Below are 19877 nucleotides of genomic sequence, written 5' to 3' on the forward strand. Positions count from 1 at the left end.
ATCCTCCCCACATTCTTTACCCTCCTCAATTTCTTTAAAATTTCGTTTATTTTTCCATTTTTCTATCTCTTTCAGGGGGGTGGTCTGCCAGCAGTTTCTTGCCACATTTATTCTAATGTTTACAAACATTTCGTACTGCTATTTGTGTGTCAGATAAGAACCCGATTTTAGATCATGAGTGAAGCGACGATTGAAGAAGGCAACAGAGTTATTATTCAAAATGGAACTTATATGAGAAGCGAAGTTGTTCATCGTAGAAAGTAAAAAATGTCAAATACTCTGGCAGCATGGCCATAGATGCACGTGCATGATGTCATATATACAGAAATTCTTTATATAAAAAACTCGTTTGCCCATTTCTATCTCTCCATCTAGTGAAATTTTTTAAAAACTTATTTAGAAAGGTGAATGTGCAGAAGCTAAATTTTTATCTGGATAATGCAATTGGCTGTAAATATGGAACGACATTTGATGTTGGGAAAAAGGGTCAACTCATTGTCCCTCCTGTTGCCTGCAGTGATCAACCACTTAAACCTACCACCAGTTCAGGTAACATATGAACTACCTATGGACTACCTATGGGAATCTCCTCTCGTGGTATTCACACGAAATTCTATCAAACAATAATTGATGCTTACCAAGAGCGGACTTAAGTTAATGAACAAATTCTTTCCAAATTAAAGGTGAGAATAACCAATTTTTAAATGATGATGGAAGCTCTCAGAAATTAACCAAAGATGCTATCATGGACCTGAAAGAACAGGGTGTAAAAGGGGAGGTAGATATTTGCTGTGAGATTTAATTTACTAATGGACCTTTACCCATGGACCATTATCTATTACAAACTGTATTGTCTGTTCATTTTTACCAGGTCATCATTGAACAGTTAGTTGAAAATAGTGAGTCATTTAAAAAGAAAACAGAATTTTCTCAGGAAAAATACTTAAAAAAGAAAAGGAAACGGTAATGCATTGTAGCAATCAAAACAATTTTTGTGGTCCATCCAGGGCCGGATTAACCATATGGCAGAAGCGGCATATGCCACGGGCCCCGCGGTTTTGGGGGCCCCGCGCTTTACTCAGTTCAATTTTTTTTCGGTGCGTGGGAGACGGAAAAAGGGCCACAAAGCTTCATGGCCACAAAATAAAATAAAGTGACTCCAAAAAGCGAGGCGAATAAATAAATAAAAATGCCTTTAAAGCTTATATTAAGCTATCGGAGCGAAATAAATAACGCGAAGCCTTAGAAATCAAAAGTCGAGGCCCAATTAGGCACCCTTGCAACCAGATTCTCCCAAGAAAATTTTAGGGTAATGGGAAAATTTAGAAATTTAAAACTTCAAGTAAAGGCAGAGCCACCCAGAGGGGTGGTCAAAGGGGGAAATTAGCCCTGAGCCCAGGGTTGTAAGGGTCCTCCAAAACCTACAAGAATAAAATTAAACTGCATGTTGTTGGAATATATAGTCCTCTTTCAGAAAACGTCTTAGGTGGTTTATAGTTTAGGTAATGTAATATTATACTCGATTTTGCGGAAATCTCACCCCCAAAACGCATGAAATCGAATTTGCTGCACTCTAAAACTCAAAATTTTCTCTCTCCAAACCCCCCTAACACTGCTATAGCCCCCAAAATTGAATTTTCTACACCAATGTTCTGGTCATGCATTATCTCGCTACAGTAGCACAAATTGCTATTTTTTTGCGGATTTTACTCCCCTAAAGAGAATTTTACCCGAGCCCCAAAAATTCTGTGGCCGGTGAGTAAAGGCTTTGTTGCTTTACGGGATTGAGGGGCCCCGCACTGAAAAAATGCCACGGGCCCCGCGAAAGGTTAATCCGGCCCTGGGTCCATCCTAATTTTTTCAGTGTATATATTTAGGCATCTCTTACAAATCACAATTCTGAAACCCACGCTTCGCCTGGTGTGCGAAATGATTTACGCAAATGGTCCTTCAAAGATCTTGTAAGTTAGTTGCACAGCTAATAAAAGCATAATCTATTGAGCCTGAATGGTAAATGAGCCTGAAAACCAGCCTTTGGTAATTTAAGCCCGTATTTTGATTAATTTCTTCTTTATTTCCTCGCGCAAAGCGTTTTAAATGAAGTTTTTCCCACGAAAAAGTTCTTTCCGGTGGAGAAGCTCTTTTCCCACGAAAAACGTTCTTTTTCGCACGAAAAAAGTTCTAATTGATTTTCTCACGCCTGCTACAATTTTGATACAGTGATTGCGACAATTGCTTTTGTTACATATTGGAATGATTTTGTTACATTTCGGAATGTTCCACGATGCACAATTGTTACTTTATTTTATTCTAAAGAAATAATTTTGAAAATTAGAACGTAAACAACTCGCCGCAAGTTAAAAGGAACAAGGAAGCATTTTTACCGATTCCATTCAATTTAAACCGAATTTTTTTCGTAGACATGAATTAAGTCTTCTATTCTGTAACGACTTATAGGTCTGACGCACTTACTAAATCTCTTATTAAATTAAATAGAGACCTACGTATGGACACGGTATCTCAAATCTTAACCATGGCTAATATTCGAAGCAATGTAAACGTTTTGCTCATGGAAACGACGCAGAGCTTTTTGGCCGGCGCCATTTTACATCGTATGGGAGGTACTAAAAATTATTTTTTTAACAGCAACGGGGAAATTGAATTGCAATAAGTAGGTAATACCATCTGTGGGTAAAGCATGTATTGATCTATTCCATTGTGTGCGACTGATTTGATAGGACTTGGAAATGTTGTTCAACTTTACCACGGGGACTTTCCGATAAGGTGAGAGAAAAATTCTAAAGTATATTGTTTTAGCTGCTGTTTATTTGACAATGAATTTTAATACTGCGGTAAACTGTAATGGCTGTTCTATACGTATACGGTTTCAATGAAATTCAGTTCACCAAATTACAGTATATTTGTAACCTTCGTTTCGTTTAGGCTGCTGTTACCACACTTTGATCTTGGCGTAAATGAAATGGGCATTCTGAGTGGCATTCCGATAACAAAAATCAATCGTCTTCAAAGTCTGGAAACAGAAGGTAAAAAAAGATCGCATGAATTTAAGGCGATTTTTTTTTTAATTAATGTGCTATGTAAACAATATAGCGAAAAAGTGAAGTGTTTTTCGCTAACATTTACACATTGAATTTATTTTCGATTTCTAGATGTTCCACCTGAATTTGATGAAGAAATGGATTCAGTGTCAGATGGAACAACTGAAATAGCAGAGCAAACGAGCGAGAGAAAAGAAGAAAGTTCCACAGCAAAAGAGGAAAACCCACCCGCGCCTCAAAGACGAAGCCGAAAAGGAACTTATCATAAACCATTGACTGAAAAAGTAGCTACATTAATAAAAGAATACCTCCCACCTGTCGATTTTTTATCTCGAAAATTAAGCTAATCTACCTGGCTTTGCGATCAAGTCGTAGTTTCTAGAGACGACAAAAGCTTTGTTATTATTTTTTAAATCGTCTGTAAAGCAAATCTTTCCCACTTTATTTTTAGGAAAAACTCACACGCAAAATTAACAGGATTGACGAGGACAATAGATCTTTAAAACTGTTGAAAAGCGTACCTTTTGATAGGTGGGAAACTCGACAACGAAACCAAATGCTTGACCTCGTCGGCTAATTTTTTTCGTTATCTTTTCCTGATATAGTTTAATCATCGCAACCAAGTTTCGCGCAAAAACAGCTGTGCTAAGACTTATCGAGTTTTTAGCACCATCTAGACCCTTTGTTGTGTACAGTCAGTACAAAGAGGTAATGACAGAACGACCGAAACTACATTGTCCAGTGCAAATCCCAATCATCTCTCTTGATGGTCTGAGATTTTTCCAAACCTTCTCATAGCTCAAGAGAACCACAATATAGAGACCATTATATATACTTATGCTCTTTAAGCAAAAAAGCTATTCCGTGTGTTCTTTATAGGTTTTAAGTGAATGCTTGGATGCTTTGAAGGAGACAAAAAGTGCGATAAATCTCGATTTAACTGATACCTGGTGGCGCTCTTATCAGGTATGCGATATAATGAGATTTTCTCACTCGTCCTATAATCCTGCAAATGTTTACGACGATGAATTTGCCGACGAGAGAAGATAAATGTCAGGAAATCACAATCATATTCCGGTCTCGTTGTGTGCTGTTTCAACGTTGTACGTTCTAAAATACTTTAAAAGTGATAGTGAAAACTATATTTTTCAAGATCAGTATTTTCTTTATGAAACTCGACTCGATTTAACATGGAACGTGTTAGAAAACCAGGGTATTGTGTACAGTATTTTACCATCAATCTTCCATGTTTTCAGAACCATATTGTGCCTCAAACTGCTCAGAGTCGCAGAAATTGACCAACACACATATATTTTCGGGCCCCAAGGCTGACCAACCCCCTCAAGTACCGGTGTCATCTTTCTCCTCTCTCTTTATAGGTTTTGTCAATGCGTACACACCCACACATAATGATGGACGGCACCGGAGGTTATCTCTTGACCGGGATCAAGGTAGATAACGGGGAATGTCCCGCTGTTAATCCCAATCTAGCTCCGAATCCAGTTAATCCAACTAATCCTGGTAAACGAGATGTAACAGATAGGAAATCAATCACATCCGATGGACCGTCATACGCTAACCCGGATGGAAATCGTGTTGATACGAATTCGTGTAATTTTAAAGATAATCTCGAGATTAAAACTGATCCGGAACCGGATGAAAATTCCGCGGAACCGCCTTCGAAAAGACCAAAATCGGACTGAGTTATGTTGTGTATTGTATATATGCTGAATGTTGCGGATGCGGCTCCAATGAGCTGCGGATATCTGGAGTGAGAACCGAGAACGTATGTCTATGAAGCATGAGATTGAAACGCCGAGAGACGTGTACAGAATTTGTGACGTCCAGGGCCGAATTTCTTTGGATTAAAAAAGATTTAAAAGCACAACGTGGTTTTCATTTTAGAGTTTACTGATGAGCAGGGTGATGGTAGGCTCTTCTCTTGCTGCAAGATCGGACAATTTAGAGCTTACAGCGGGAATTTCATTTAGGATTAGGCTAGTCAAGTCAGTTCGTCAAGATAATGTTAGTATCAAGTCAAAATACAACAAAATCAGGTCAACATTTTAATGAAGTCAAGATTTGGTAAGAATCAAGTCAGGATTACGGTTCGATAAAGATCGGATTAAGATCAGTGCCAAGATTAGTTGGAGATTCAGCCAGTACCTGGTGAACATCAAATCTGTTGTCCTGTGTAAAACCACACAGAGACAATGGTTGATAATGATAACCAATCGAGTCAGCGTATCGATACAACAACTCAACTCGCAGTTTCTTACGAACGTGTTAATTATTCAAATACAAATTTCGTAGGGTTTTATAGTTCCAATCTTTTACAATATCATTCAGTCAAAATGTGCTAAGTAGAAAAGTTTGCTATATGTATGCTCAATAAATAATACTTTTCCATTTTCCAATACACTTCTTCAGTGCATAAGTTTTGGAATTTTTTGGCACACGTATATTATTTAACCGTTAAAGAATTCAGTTGCAACCGATAGCTTCATTTGAGTATATTTAGCAATATGATTAATTCATTGCTAATTCTTTGCTAATTCTTCAATGCCTCTTAATTATTCATATACATCTGTCTAACTCTTCAATTTAGTTGTTGCATGAGTTGCAGTCATACCGCCTAATTTGTTCCACGTGAGTTTCGTCACGGCATACACAGTCGAAGGATTGATTACATTACAGAAGATCGTATTATTCGGATATATTTCGTCTTACCCGTTAAAGAACTCTCAAGTTTCTAGAGATTTGCGGCTGTTTATTTCATGCCTAAAATGCCCATTTTTGGAAAATGAGAGGCCTCGATTACAGTGACCTCTGACTTGTTTTGTCTTGAGACTACAAACAAGCACTGCCTCTGGGCTCAGCCCAGACCTGACCTCATCTACTTCGTCAGAAAAAATTCGTTGGCCTGGATCTAATCAGTATAGCAGAAAGGTGCGGCAAAAATTGTCACTATTGAAGTAGTCTGTATGGGCTAGGCTTACGTCGTGACTAATATGCTTAAAAAATTCTTGGAAAATGAGCTTTTCATCACTGAAAAGTTTATTTCCTCTGACGCGTTCTTACAACGTAGTAAAAGGCGAATGCTAGCGACACCCCGGCTACGCTCGGCAGCATCCTGTCTTTGTTTATCGGTCTAATGATGCACAAAACAGATGTTATTGCTGAAAAAATAGTTTGCGGCTTGGCAAAAGGACTTGAAACAACAGTAAACCGACAGAAGTTCTTCGAAAGATGCCAGATAAACGCGAAAGTTTTAAAACCCATGAAATCATTAGAGTATTTGATATCGAGACCGCGAAACTGATGACATTGGATGTGACGTCAAGTGGTCACAGAGATAGGTTAGGTCCAGTTAGGTTAACTTGGGTAGTTCCGAAGTTCACGTTGTTTCGAAAACACGGATGTCTGGACAAATTGGACACCAATGTCAACGTGTTTTCATGACGTCCAGCTCTGTTATCTGAGCCCAGTCTGCCAAAATCACCGGCAGGAGGAAGTCGGAGTGTTCACACCGCATTCTGTCGAGTGTCCTTTTTGTTAACCCGGATAACTCGAATAACTTTAAAAGTCTTGAATTCATCAAAACATTTATTGTGGCCGGAGAAAGATTTTCATTGAATAGCTCGGCTCAGGCAATTGTCCCAGGCCCTTATTCTATATTTAGTTCGGGTTTGTAAAAAATTGTTTCAAGACAGTCATTGAGAATAAAAAAATGTTAAGTCTGAGACTGAGATTTACAAATGCAACTTTGTGGACTGTATGGCGTCATCACAATATCACGCGTGCGCAGCAAAGTTTCGTCATATAGCTTCATAAATTCTACGCTATATTGTCTAGAACTGGTAATATAGAATGCTTCTTATACATTTAAATTGCTAATGACAATCAATAAACACCTTTGGACAAAAACATCAAATTAAATTTTCACACAATCACGCATACCCCCTGCCCCCCCGTAACTTCGCAGTTCTCAACATCCTTGAGCGTCTCCCGCCAATCACGAGCCGTCTAGGTCACGTGACAGCTGGCTTATTGTGTACAGGCTGGCTAGAAATTAACAAAAATATGTCGAAATTTCGTGTTTTGGTTCCGAATTGAAGAATACTGTGAAAATATTTCGTGTATTGGAACGCCGAACATGATTTGACACATAGGGAAGCTTCGAAGGCCGTTTTTCATTCGGTTTCCCGGCGTTTGTGGTAAGTTTAAGCGGGAACTTCCCGTCAAATGAGCGAAATTTTTGCCAATGCCTGAATCGACTGACTCTGGGCTTGGATCGCCAACCATGGATAATAACACAGCGAATCGTCGAAATTCTGGCTCGCCAGAGATCTCGCCAAAAGAGCCGATGTTTTGTACAGCCTTGTATGACTATGAAGCCGACGATTTAGACGAATTGACGTTCAAAGCTGGCGATCGAATCGAGATTTTAAGCAGGGACCAAGAAGTTAGCGGTGATGAAGGTTGGTGGGTTGGAAGAGTTGTCAGCTCGAAGAGTGCACAAATAGGGTTATTCCCGTCGAACTATGTAGGCACAAATGATGCTATAATAACAGAACAAACCGAGGACTCCAGGCTACCGTTACAAGTCGATTTCTCGCTCATCGAACTCACCGAAGTTATCGGTGTCGGTGGTTTTGGGAAAGTTTATCGAGGCGTCTACGAGAGTCGAGACGTCGCTATTAAAGTTGCCCGTCAAGATTTGGCCGAGGAGATAGAAAAGACACGGGAAAATGTGCTGCAAGAGGCTAGGTTATTCTCTATTTTATCGCATTTAAATATTATCAATCTGTACGCCGTCTGTCTGCAAGATCCGAACTTGTGTTTGGTAATGGAGTATGCTCGAGGGGGATCACTTTGTCGGGCTTTGTCACAACACGGCAAAAATATTCCGCCTGAAGTACTTCTGGACTGGGCTATCCAGCTCGCTAGGGGAATGAATTACCTTCATATCGAAGCCCCGATTCCCCTCATTCACCGGGATCTGAAATCTGGCAATAGTAAGTTCCCTCAGTTGTTATAATTTTGGCCAACTTTGACCGAAGTTTAAAGCCTCAATCTACCGTTGTTATTAAAATTTTTCCAAAATGCCCAACTCACACAGTCGGTAGCATTTTGCCCGTGTCACAAATATTTAATACACCGGTTGGTTTTATAAACCACTTATATCAAATTATTTTGACAAAAAATAGCCTTTTAATATTGCTTTTAACGCAAAGCAGTGTTAATAAAAAATCCTACGCAATTAGCAGGCAATTTCGTATGCGAGTTTATATTATTTTGATGAGCGTAGGAAAAGGCACGCTATGTGTGTCGCACGGCAAAATACTATGGCACTTCTTCAAAACTTTTGCAATTAATTAAAAAAAGGAAGCATTTGAAAACTTTGCCAACTTTTGACCTTGATTTTAAATGTTTCAAAATCTACCCCACGCTTGAATGGATCGAATCAAAATCGAATAATCTGATTTTCGAATGAAACATTCTAATTTGAAATTGACACTTAATTTGCTGCCTTCCATATATTTCCTTAAAAAATTCACAAATATTGAGCAGCAAATGTGGCGACGCTTCGATTTTCCCCGACTTTTTGCCAGGAAAGTATGTTTTTCAAGGTCATCTCAACTTCCTAAATATATTTAGTAATATTCAGAAACCCCGCGAGTGTTCTTAAGTATTTAAAAGCACCAAATTACTTTTCTATTGAGAAGCGAGATGGCAGTTTATCGACTCAAATGCATTAATAGTCCGAGAAATCAGGAACACTTATAGATATTAGTCGTCCCTTTACAAGTGTCCGTGACAGCCACTCGCAGAGGCTAATGTTTCACGATTTCACATCACTTTTCGCTCTTAATTGTTAATTACATTAGGAAGGCTTTCTGGGCGATTAGCACGATTCACTGTGCAAATAAGTTGAGGTTTTCTATATAAATGATGAATCTGATTTAGTTTACCTTGCTGTCTAGCTGTATTTCGCCTTGTGTTTTGCAATCAATTCTAAAAGCAAAGTTTTGGCAAACTTAGTTTTTTCGTTCAAGGTTGAGCAAACATGAAGTGGTAGGCCATAGTATCAGCTATCAGCTATGTTGCGTTTATCAATATATTTCCTAGCAACTAATAATATCTATAAAGTATTTCCTTGGCATATTTAGTGAAACTAAAATAGAGGGATTTTAATACCTTTAAGCCACCCGGTTTGGGCATGTTTGCTGTGAAAATTAGTCTATGAGGAACTTCTGAGTGAACAACTAAACAATTATATAATTACTTTTGTGTTATTTACCTACTTTGTCAGACAACTTGCTCTTTGAGGCATTTGCTGTCTCTAAGGAGATGGGAGCAAATTGGATAGGATTAGCAAACAATGGTGCCAGTGATATAGTAGGAAAACTAGTCTAGGCTTGTATAACTAAGGCACACTTGTGCGCTATGGCAATTTTGCACCTAACCTAAAGCAAATAGTTCTTGCAGGCTCATGAGGCCATGAAAGTTATGAAAGGAGCAGTTCAGCCTCTTTCATAACTTTTGATCCCATTCCTCTAAGACTAGACATGTTTTATATACAGTCAAAAACTGTCTTAAGGAAAAAAAATAATGCATAAATTTGTCCTTGCTAACTTGGTACAAATTAAAATAATTTTCCTGAGGAAAAGTAAACAATGCCATCAGCTAATTAACTGCCAATGCACTTCAGTAATGTTCAAGCACTGCCCACACATGGCATTGTAAATTTGTGGTCTGGAGGCAAATTTTTTCATTCTAACAATATTTAATTACTCTGTTTTGATTTTTTACTTTGATGTTACTAATTTTCCTGGCAAGCTTGGTTATCAACCAAACAAACTTAGGCTATATGACAGAGAGAAATCTGGTTCACACCATGACATGGTTAATATATAGACAGAGGAATGAAAATGCTCAATTTCCTTATGCTTGTGAACTTTGGTTTTCATATGCAATTATGACCTTTCCTTTTGCAAGTAATAAAATCAGCATTAAAATATCCATGCAATAGTAATGAGAGAGAGCCTGAATAGACATATTGAGAGTAGGTTCACTTAGGTGAATCATGCTTTCCAGAAAAATTTTATCTGATTTTCCCCCACAAAAATGTTGATTATCAAATATCATATATTGTTTATTCATTATATCAATAATATCCCCAACAGCTTCTTTGGTAGCGCTTTACCCCCACTGCTTTTAGATATGAACATTCCACATAACACCCACATTATGTCTTGTGTAGTGCATCGAAAATATGGGGGTGGATCTACTCTCAGATAAATATAATATTTGTGTTTAGTATGCTGCATAGAATGAGCATTTAATTTTCCTTTTTTCAAATTAGCTATGCATATAACCAGACAATAAACCTCTATCATATGTTTAATTCACTTCACATATTTCAGCTGTTATGTTTGGAGGCATCATGGTTAAGTCCATTTATGCAAGAATGCATGCAATTTATCTCGAGTTAATTAGACAATAAAAAATACACAATGCATAAAAAAATATTATACTGCAACATGCATTGAAATTTTTCTGTAGGGTGTCTATTGGTAATATTGTGCTATCAAAACTATTGTTGTATTAATAGAGAGAGATTTAATTTTCAAAATATGGGAAAACATACTCAAAGAATGCGTGTAATTCATTGAGCTTTTCTGGTTTTAAATTCATACTAATGTTTGATACATGCAAAATTGCAGGTGTATGCCCTATCCTGTGCAGCGAGTCAAGAGGTTTCACTCAGTAACTTAGGATTAAAGCCTCTTTAAAAGAGTGCGTCAGAATTTTCGGAAACATCCAGAAGTATGAAGCGTGCTTGGAATTGCTTTCATGCTCGACGCAGAGAGCAAAAAGCGAAAACGTATTAAAAATGTTGTGAGGGTTAATTATTGTGCACTTGAACGACTTACGTAAGCAAAGGCGAATAAATAACATTCATGAAATAGTTTTAAAATGCTTGAAAGCTTCGCTGTTAAAAAATTAGAAGGCTTATGCTCAGGCAAATATTTCTATAGGTTTCTACTTGTTGAGTTGCAGTGCACGTACTGATTGCTTCTTTGTCTAACGCAACATGATTTTTCTTGTCATGGACAAGGGTCTAGGACGTGAATGCTTTGCTCTTACTTAACTTATGGTTGGGCACAAACCTTTCTTATGGAATGTAAAAAATACAAATTCGATAACTCCGTATACAAAGCATTCAACACATGTCGAATTTATGCTTATTCTTTTTAAAGTTACCTTGATGTTTATTAAGATACTCGTGCAGTGCTCAAGCATGTTGAAGCTTCGAGAGGTGCTTAAATTCTTTTCTAGTGTCAAAGCATATAGGTGTTATTATTATTTTAAACTCGCATGAAATATCTTTTGCAAAAGTTACTGAGATCGAACTAGATTGAATGTGCTTCTGGCAAGCAAATAGGGTGTTCCTAATCGAATACATACCAACTCTCGTAGACTTTTGTAGCAATTGCAATGAAGTATGCAACCTTTTTAGAAGTTCACCCGCGGCATAAACAAGTACAAGTATATAGCAACTTTATTCTTTAACAGCGTGATTTGCCACTTAACTATTAACAAAAAATATACCTTATCTGAATTATCAGCAAACGGATTGAAACGCATGATTGAACCAATTTCCGCCCGGTGAAGGCACTTATGACCTAATTGCGAGGCTACTATTGTTACATCAAGGAATAAGTGATCTTAAATGTAGTAACTGGGCGTGTGAATTGTCTGGAAAAGCGAGTAAATTTTTTTAAAGCACAAAGAACTCCAAATGACATTGCGAATACGTTTTTGAAAACAACGAATTGACTATTGAACATTCCCAGCTATGGGTTGTGGCTACAGAAGATCGCTATGCAAAGCATTAGGGTCGTGCATTGTCCTGATATCCTGATAATTACTTTCGCTTAAGTCCTTCATGTTACCCAGAAAACTACACGACCTTTAACCCAAACGGACTTTATCCTACTCTGACAAAACGTTTTTTTCACTCTCGTTTTTTATACACGCACGTAGAGATTCTAATCCATTTGAACGATGCATGTGAAATTCGAATGAGATTATATAGGGCTTGGTACCGTGGATATAGATTGCTACGTCTTTTCAAACATGGAGTAATTTTTTATAAAGATACTTAACATTTTTAAAATAGCTTTAAAATTTAACGTTCGTATGTAAGCTAATTGGTTGAACCATTCTTCCTTTTGGGATGATGTTTTTTGCATCAAAGATATACTTAAGATTTTTAAAATAGCTTTAAAATTTAACGTTCGTATATAAGCCAATTGGTTGAACCATTCTTTTTTCGAGAGAATGTTTTTTGCATTAATGGCGTAGCCAGCAGGATAATTTGGGGAGGGGGTGGGTATATTCATATATTAGTGATACGCAGGATCAATTTATTTTCAAATCAATTGTCTTTACAGTCTGTTAACATGAATATATGAATATGCCCCCCCCCCCCACCGATGCTGGCTACGCCACTGTTTTGCATGAATATGCGACTTCCATGGACGCCATATTAAGCAATCTGCCTTAACCTTCCTCTTCCTTATTTTGATATATCTTGCTTTTCACGTCATGGACCGGTTGTCCGGCTTTCTTATTATAAAAGCTTCTTTCATTTGTAAGGACCCAACAAGTAGCGGTTGAACATATTTTACGAATCGTTCTTCGTTTCTGAGTTATGTCAGTGCATGTGTTTGACACACAAGGAATTACAAGTTACCCAAAGATTTGAAACGTCTGCAACATTGTGTTGATTGTTAACCACGACACGCTGGTGACGTGAAGCGTTGTTATTTACACAAGAATGAGTGAATATCTGAAACTAATCAGCATGGTGTGCGTAATATTTTGGTGATATATCGCTGATAGTTTATGACGTCATAATTTGCACAATAAGACTACTTTCATTCACTTTAACTTTCATCAAAACAAAGAAAGAGTTGTGAAACATGTTCCGCTACTGCGAGTTCTTTCAAATGACAGAAACTTCTATTTAAAGTTCCTCATTCCCGATGAGTTTTTCAAAACTCTAAGTTTAAAAAGAAACTATCCGAAGGTTAACGCCATCTTGAAATTCAAGATATGAATTGACACAGGAAAGGCGAATTTTAAAAAGTGTAAATTGTCGAGTTTATTACAAAGGTTTTTACTCGAAGTTTGGTATAAAACTCTGATTTACCCAAAAAATACTTGAACTATCTGTATTAATACTGGCCTAAGTAAATTTTGGTAGATTTCTTTAGCGATTGAAAAAGTTCTTTTCCGGGTAGATGTGAAAATGAACTTTCTCATCACTTTAAAGTGAAATGATCTTTCTCATCACTATGGACAAAAAATTGTTGTCTTTAAGAATGCACCAAGCTAAATCAAGACCCGATTTACTTTTCTACCGAAGATTTTTGCCTATTAATCGCTAAACGTAATCTTAAATCTCGTTTAGTTCTGCTACTGAAGAAGATCAACGAAAATAACTATAGCGGAAACGTTTTGAAGATCACGGATTTTGGTTTAGCACGCGAGATCAAGAACACGACACGAATGAGCGCTGCTGGAACCTATGCGTGGATGGCACCTGAAGTCATTCGACACTCGACTTTTTCGAAAGGCAGTGATGTATGGAGGTGGGTGTGGAAGCCATGTTTTTTCTTTTGTCTAATTTGTAAAGTAATCAAAATTGTTGAAAAACACGAGGACCTTGGATAATATGTGGTTTACACTCTTCTGAATTATTTGGTCATGCAATCACTACAGATGAAAGACCTCTTCCAATTTACAATGCTTTTGTTAGGAATAGACGTTGTGTTAGCAATTATACTGTTTGAAATGCGAGCAGAAGTGTTTAATATGTGTAAAAACGCGAACTAGTATCTCTATACCAAACAAAAAAATGAATATATGATCATCTTAATCTGGTAAAAAGCTGTTACACTTGACAAATTATATAAGCCTGGTGCATGCACGACCTGAGTCAGCTATCAGCTGTGTTAACGTACTCGTAAGGTAGTTATCTCGGCAGGTTTCTTATGTACGGATAGCCTATATGAGAATTCACCTCGCGAAGCAAGTTTCCCCCGTGTGCGATTAGTTTTTGAGTCGAGATGATTGCCTCTAGAGTTCGAAAGCTTAACCATGAGATTTCCTGTGAGCCGTGCTTGAGGTCAAGTGTACTAAGAACTATTGCGATTTCAAGAACTGTACTGAAAGCAGTTGAATGATGGTTAAAATGTCTAGAATGCGTAACCCTAATTTCCAAGTATTTCGAGCATTCCGAAACTGCAAGATATGATCTCTTCACATCACCAGTTTCTGTGTAAACAAACGCTCAAATTTTCCGGCGAATGGGCTTTGAATTTGTTTTAATTTTTCCCTTCAGTTATGGTGTTGTAATCTGGGAATTGCTGACGGGACAAGTTCCGTACCATGGGATCGAGGCCATGGCCATTGCTTATGGCACTGCAATGAACAAACTCACGCTGCCAATTCCTTCGACGTGCCCAGAAGCATTCGCCGATCTCATGAGAGGTATAGTCGAATTAAAACGAATTCTGGATATTACTCCAGTTGTGTATGCAGAAACCACTTATTTCGGTCAGAAGGCTCGTCCGAAACCTTAGACAAATATTTAAAGCTTAACTAGAACTTTTTTATATCTGTGGTGGTAGGGCAAGGCTGCAATGCCAACTGTAGGGCACTCGGGAATAACTAGATTACTGAAAGCCTACTTTAGTCGGAGCCTTTGATGTGAGGTCTCGCGCATGTCGTATTGCGTTCAACCATCTTCCTAGCTAGTTGATGACATTGTTTGGCCAATAAACACGCTTCACTGGGTGGCAGCTCCGCCTTCTGGTCAGTTTATTGCCGTGTTTTTTTTCGTAAGGAAACAAATAGTGGGCTTCTAGTCATCTTGTTTTTATTCTATGAAAATTCCTTCGCAGCCACGACCTGGCCAGACTTCATTATTGCTACTTATTAGACGGTGAAATAGGGTGTGGCATATTTAAAGGGTCAAGGATTAACACCTTTCTAACTCTAAACATTTGCAATTTTATCCCCAAAGAAATAAAACCGTCTTTGCAAGTTCGCATTCTAAGTTACTTTGAGAATAACGTTTGGCCCTTAATGGGCTCTCTTCTTCGGCCGGCTTTCATTTCTCACTAACGACAAATAATTTTTACTCATCAGTAGAGGAGTTTAGCTGTATAGGTTATAGTGATTGTGACCACCTGATCGTTTTGTTGCAGTGTGTTGGAGTCAAGATCCTCACGAGAGGCCGACATTTTCAAAGATCATTAAAATTTTAGAAGAGATAAAAAACTCGAATTTCATTGCGACCGAGCATGAATCATTCCGAACGATGCAGAAAGATTGGCAGACTGAAATTAAACAGAATTTTGCCGAATTAAAGGAACGAGAGAAGGTAGGCTTGTTTTCTTAAAACCCGTTTACACTTGCGATTTTTGCAGAAAATTGCTCAGACCTTTCGGTCAAATGGCACTCAACGAAATCGTCGAACCAAATGTCTTCCTTTTTCTGAAAAGGACTTCTCTGACCATAAGAACACGATAAGATAAGGCAGGTGTAATCTGTCTGTCCCTCTTGTGGAGAGGGTAAAAAAAATTGAATTTGGAAACTACCAACGCTGTAAGACTATTAAAATGAATAAAAAAACTATTATCCACTCCACAAGGGAGCGTATATTCGAAGAATATTTTTCAATTAACTTGAATGGATAGCTTAAGTTAATTCGGGAACAAATAGAGAGTTAATTTTAAGTAAAGCTTCGTAAATAATTTATCAATTTTGTGGTCAGAAGTAATCTATCGATTGTCTGCAAATTTACTTTTTATTGTTTCGTAATAAAAATATGGCGCCCAGCTGGAAAATGTAACCATTTCATTCAATTTCATTAAAGTATAATAGAGTTGAAATGCACCTGACAATATTTTTATCATGTGATATCTTAAATCATTCGAATCTGGAGTCATTCTAGCATCGAAATAAGTCAGTTCAAGTACGGCTGGTCCTCTTGACTATACAGGAAAGAATATTGTTGATTGACCAGTATTAAAAAAATGGAGTGTTTTTCAAAATGAAGCTCATCCATTATACTTATGAAGAAAAGCGAGTTATCTTTTAAAGACGGCATAGTCTATGGAATTTTGCCTCCAAATCCTTTTGGAAGTTATGAACCGCGGTTTATGGCCAAGCATGTGGACACAATGTCTGTGTATCACGATTATTAAGAGTTGCCCTAATGAAGAATACTTAAAGTAAAAACTCGTGTGCCACTCTGTTTCCGAATGTCTAACGCTTGTTAAGGGTCATTTTGACTGTCTAAAACCTCTCAGCACCAAATAATAATAACTCTGCATGGGTCTTAGTCACTGCCCGAGTTACAATCTGCTTACGAGAGGATCTCTTCCCGCGTTGAATGACCAAGGAATTAGGAACCATATTTACAGCACGCGGTCATCTACAAATATTCATATATTTAGGCAAGAACTTTAAGGCTTATTACTTTTCTCGTATAACAAGACCAAAACCAAATCCATTTCGGTTCATTAGTCGTACTTAAACGCCGACAGTCTTCGCTATTATGACGCCTTCGAATATATGAACAATTTATAGGCTATTTGATTAGCGTAAAAGTAATCAATAATTGACAAACAACCTTACGTGCGATGATGCCTGTCTCGTAAGATTGCTGAAACAGCTAAAATCGTCTTTGAACATATATATATATATATATATATATATATATATATATATATATATATATATATATATATATATATATATATATATATATATATATATATATATATATATATACAACACATGTCGACTTACACCATTGTTTAACAATTTAGCTTTCCCTTTTGCCCTGATTATCTTGCTAAAGACTGTCAAATGCTGAATGGTTATAATAAAAAAAGGAGTTAAAATCCCTTCGAGGTCAAAATTGTTTGTAAAATTTATTCTGATGTTCGCAGGTTTCATTGCAAAAGTATAAACATGCATTGGTAATAGGAAATTGCTTGATTTGATAGCAAAGTTTGAAGTCACTGACAAGGCAATTTAACCCACCGTTTTAATTGCTGAACTGGGCCATTTAATATCTCTACAGTCAGTGTTTGAGACAAAAATATATCCCTTTCAATTTAGAAATTACTCATCTTTTGTTCAACGCGCTTTGCTTTAAAAGTAGTTTCCAAACCTCACAGTGTTTTGTCGATAAAGCTCGTTCATTCAAAATAACCGTGTTTGTTTGTTTGTTTGCGTTTCTAGGAGCTCTCTTCTAGAGAAGAAGAACTTGCAAAGATGCAACACGCCAACGAAAATCACGCTGAAGTTTTGAAGAAGAGAGAGAAAGAACTACAAGAAAGAGAAATGAATTTACTGGAACGGGAGTTAAATATAATCATACAGGTTCAGTTTGTTCGTTTTTTATTCCTGATAACAGAAAAAGCGAAATTTCTATGACTGTCGAAAGAAAGGAACAACCAGCTAAAAGAGAAAACTCTTGACTTTCATTATAGAAGCAAAATCAAAAACCATCGCCAAGAAAACGAAAAGGGAAATTCTTTCGAATGAAATTGAGGTGGTCTGGACGGGAAAAGATTCTTCGAAATAAAATCAGCGACCCTATAGGTAAGAACCTATCGCTCGTTGCAAAACAAGAATGGTTCTGTTTTCCATTTTATGGGAAATGCATCATTGGACCAACTATTCTGAGTAACTTTAGTCTGTTGATGAATTTGAAATAGATACTGAATACCACGGATTCATTTGCCCAGTTGCTTTATTTCGGAATGTCGATTTTTAAGGAGTCACCCGAATTTTTTCTATTCTTAGGATTCCAGCACATCGTGGGCGTGCAGGCTACTACTGCCACGGACGGTAACAATGGAGAATCACTACCAAACTCGCCCGTCTATTCACCGAATCTAAGTCGCTTAAGGATTTTCTCCTGTAAGTTTCGTTTCACGTTTTCGTTTTACGATACTGATTACATTGTTTATGAATGCGAGGACTGGAGGGCAAAGGCTCACCCCCTTGGTTACTATCGGCGGGGGCAACAGGGTATAGGATACCCCCTTCCCCCTTTCAATTCGAAGGATCGCATTGCAATATATTATTTGCTTTAGACAACGTAATAGAAGTGCGACCAATGACGTCATACGCAAACCAAGAATAGAGAATACAAATGAGTGCCTGACCAGTCTAATGCATTCTTCTTTCCTTTCTCAGATGACAAAGTCGAGGAGCCCGTCGGTCCACAAGTCAATCACATGCCGAAGAAGAAGATCAGAACATGGGGTCCCAGCTCGGTAACTCAGAAAGACAAATCAAAGACGACGACTCCAAAGTCGAAATCTCCCAAGATTAATCATCAACATCGAAGCACCTCTGCCCCAAACCTCGACTCGAACTCGTCCAACGGCATGAGCGCCTGGGCAAGTACGGGAAATCTAGGTAAGGAAGTCTAATTGCATTTCTCGTGCATTCAGGATAGATTATCAGAACTGTTTTCAATAATAGAGTTCTGATATATTTAAGCCCCCTAACCAACGGGCTTATTTCATAGACAGGTGTTAAGAATTTGGGGCGTCTTCATTTGAGAGAACTTACGACATGGAAGTTGATTCGCCTCACCCCCCCCCCCTGTATGATAGGTACTTTTTCGCGCGTGAAAACAATTTTTTTTTACCGCTGTTCAGATCCGGATGACGACAGCGCTTCGAGCATGTCAGATGTGGGCAGCACTTCAACCTTGGCTCGTCTGCGCAGTAGATCCTCCAGGAAGCGCTGTGATCTCGCGATGTGTCACATTGGCCTTCTCATGGTCGCCATCACTGGCATTGACGTCAAATCGATAGCAATCGCCCGGGAGGAGGCCATATTGGAAGAACAGGGTGGACGGAAGAAACGAGCTATTTCCTTCACCAAACATAAAGCCGAACCAGTCCTTACTGGATATCGCGCGGGCAGCATGTGGAAGAGCAGTTCGATTTCAAGCGATGAGACTGGGTCGGGTAGCGACGGATTATTTAATTTTTCTCCTCTCTCGGAAAAACATCGCACGCAATCCCTAGGACGGCGACCATGGTCCAAGTCCGCCAGCCAGCCGGACGTCGACGGCGTTTACTATAAGAGGATCGACTCGGAATCCTCCGTCTTCGCCGAAACCGAGACGACGCGAAGCACCGCGCCGTTGCTGAACGCCACTGCGCCGTTGCTGAACACCAGAAGGGCCACCGAAGGTTCACGAACTATGAAATACGATCGCGCCACAAGGGCGACTAAAAACGCATTAAAAAGCAAGTCGTCTGATTCATTACCAAGAAACCTTAGCAGTCAGGAGATCAGAACGAAGTCGCCCGCGGAGTCTCGAGGTAATGATCAGCGGTATTCCATGCCCGATATCGAATCACAACTTCCGGTGGCAAAACTTCCGCCCCCTCCGTCATCGAGCTCGAACCGTGATCTCTCGCGGTCACCCAAAACTGGACTGCTACTTGAGCTAAATGGCGGGAAAAATATCCGTCCTCGACCGCGGGCTCAAAAGAACAGCAGCTCTACCGATGAATCCATGACCCCAACTGGACTAACCCCGGAGTCGGAGACAGCTAAGGGCTTTGATAATCTCGGAAAGGACGAACCTCGGCCGCGAACAAAAACTGCTTCGTCGACAATAACGGACCTATAACAACGATAATTCTATATTTTGTAAATACTAACATACTTTTAGAATATTAATTTTTTCAGCAA

General features: G+C 38.4%; 2 protein-coding genes and 1 long non-coding RNA gene across 4 annotated transcripts; 2 read left to right on the top strand and 1 right to left on the bottom strand.

The window, feature by feature from the left end:
* Window positions 1-154: 154 nt before the first annotated feature.
* LOC114522101 (tRNA (adenine(58)-N(1))-methyltransferase non-catalytic subunit TRM6-like) lies at window positions 155-5462 on the top strand. Its single transcript, XM_028542731.1, has 13 exons — window positions 155-260; window positions 401-549; window positions 684-778; window positions 872-963; window positions 1878-1961; window positions 2497-2621; window positions 2739-2784; window positions 2944-3044; window positions 3171-3343; window positions 3511-3590; window positions 3665-3767; window positions 3939-4025; window positions 4439-5462. Exons 1-13 carry the CDS (start codon window positions 175-177, stop codon window positions 4760-4762), a joined length of 1545 nt encoding a protein of 514 aa, XP_028398532.1. The 5' UTR covers window positions 155-174; the 3' UTR covers window positions 4763-5462.
* LOC114522114 lies at window positions 2727-11946 on the bottom strand. Of its 2 annotated transcripts, XR_003686867.1 has the most exons (5): window positions 11535-11946; window positions 9368-9405; window positions 9035-9077; window positions 2929-3031; window positions 2727-2798 (listed from the first exon to the last, which is right to left on the bottom strand). It is a non-coding gene; the product is annotated as an uncharacterized LOC114522114 (long non-coding RNA). The 2 variants fall into 2 exon arrangements; XR_003686866.1 differs by lacking the exon at window positions 2727-2798 and having other exon boundaries at window positions 2827-3031.
* Window positions 7110-19877, top strand: LOC114522093 (mitogen-activated protein kinase kinase kinase 11-like). Its single transcript, XM_028542721.1, has 9 exons — window positions 7110-8077; window positions 13546-13726; window positions 14479-14627; window positions 15347-15522; window positions 17394-17534; window positions 17645-17756; window positions 17961-18077; window positions 18357-18581; window positions 18827-19877. Exons 1-9 carry the CDS (start codon window positions 7324-7326, stop codon window positions 19813-19815), a joined length of 2844 nt encoding a protein of 947 aa, XP_028398522.1. The 5' UTR covers window positions 7110-7323; the 3' UTR covers window positions 19816-19877.

Source organism: Dendronephthya gigantea, unplaced genomic scaffold (genome assembly GCF_004324835.1).
Source record: "Dendronephthya gigantea isolate DGI-Jeju-01 unplaced genomic scaffold, DenGig_1.0 000022F, whole genome shotgun sequence".
NCBI classification, from domain to species: Eukaryota; Metazoa; Cnidaria; class Anthozoa; order Malacalcyonacea; family Nephtheidae; genus Dendronephthya; species Dendronephthya gigantea.

Excerpts from the sequence above, each read along its gene's own strand:
- LOC114522101 (XM_028542731.1), top strand. The coding sequence starts at position 175 with ATGAGTGAAGCGACGATTGAAGAAGGCAACAGAGTTATTATTCAAAAT. Across the intron at positions 261-400 it reads GAAGTTGTTCATCGTAGAAA|AAAGGTGAATGTGCAGAAGC; the intron begins GTAAAAAATGTC and ends AAACTTATTTAG. Across the intron at positions 550-683 it reads TAAACCTACCACCAGTTCAG|GTGAGAATAACCAATTTTTA; the intron begins GTAACATATGAA and ends TCCAAATTAAAG.
- LOC114522093 (XM_028542721.1), top strand. The coding sequence starts at position 7,324 with ATGCCTGAATCGACTGACTCTGGGCTTGGATCGCCAACCATGGATAAT. Across the intron at positions 14,628-15,346 it reads ATTCGCCGATCTCATGAGAG|TGTGTTGGAGTCAAGATCCT; the intron begins GTATAGTCGAAT and ends GTTTTGTTGCAG. Across the intron at positions 18,582-18,826 it reads GGCAAGTACGGGAAATCTAG|ATCCGGATGACGACAGCGCT; the intron begins GTAAGGAAGTCT and ends ACCGCTGTTCAG.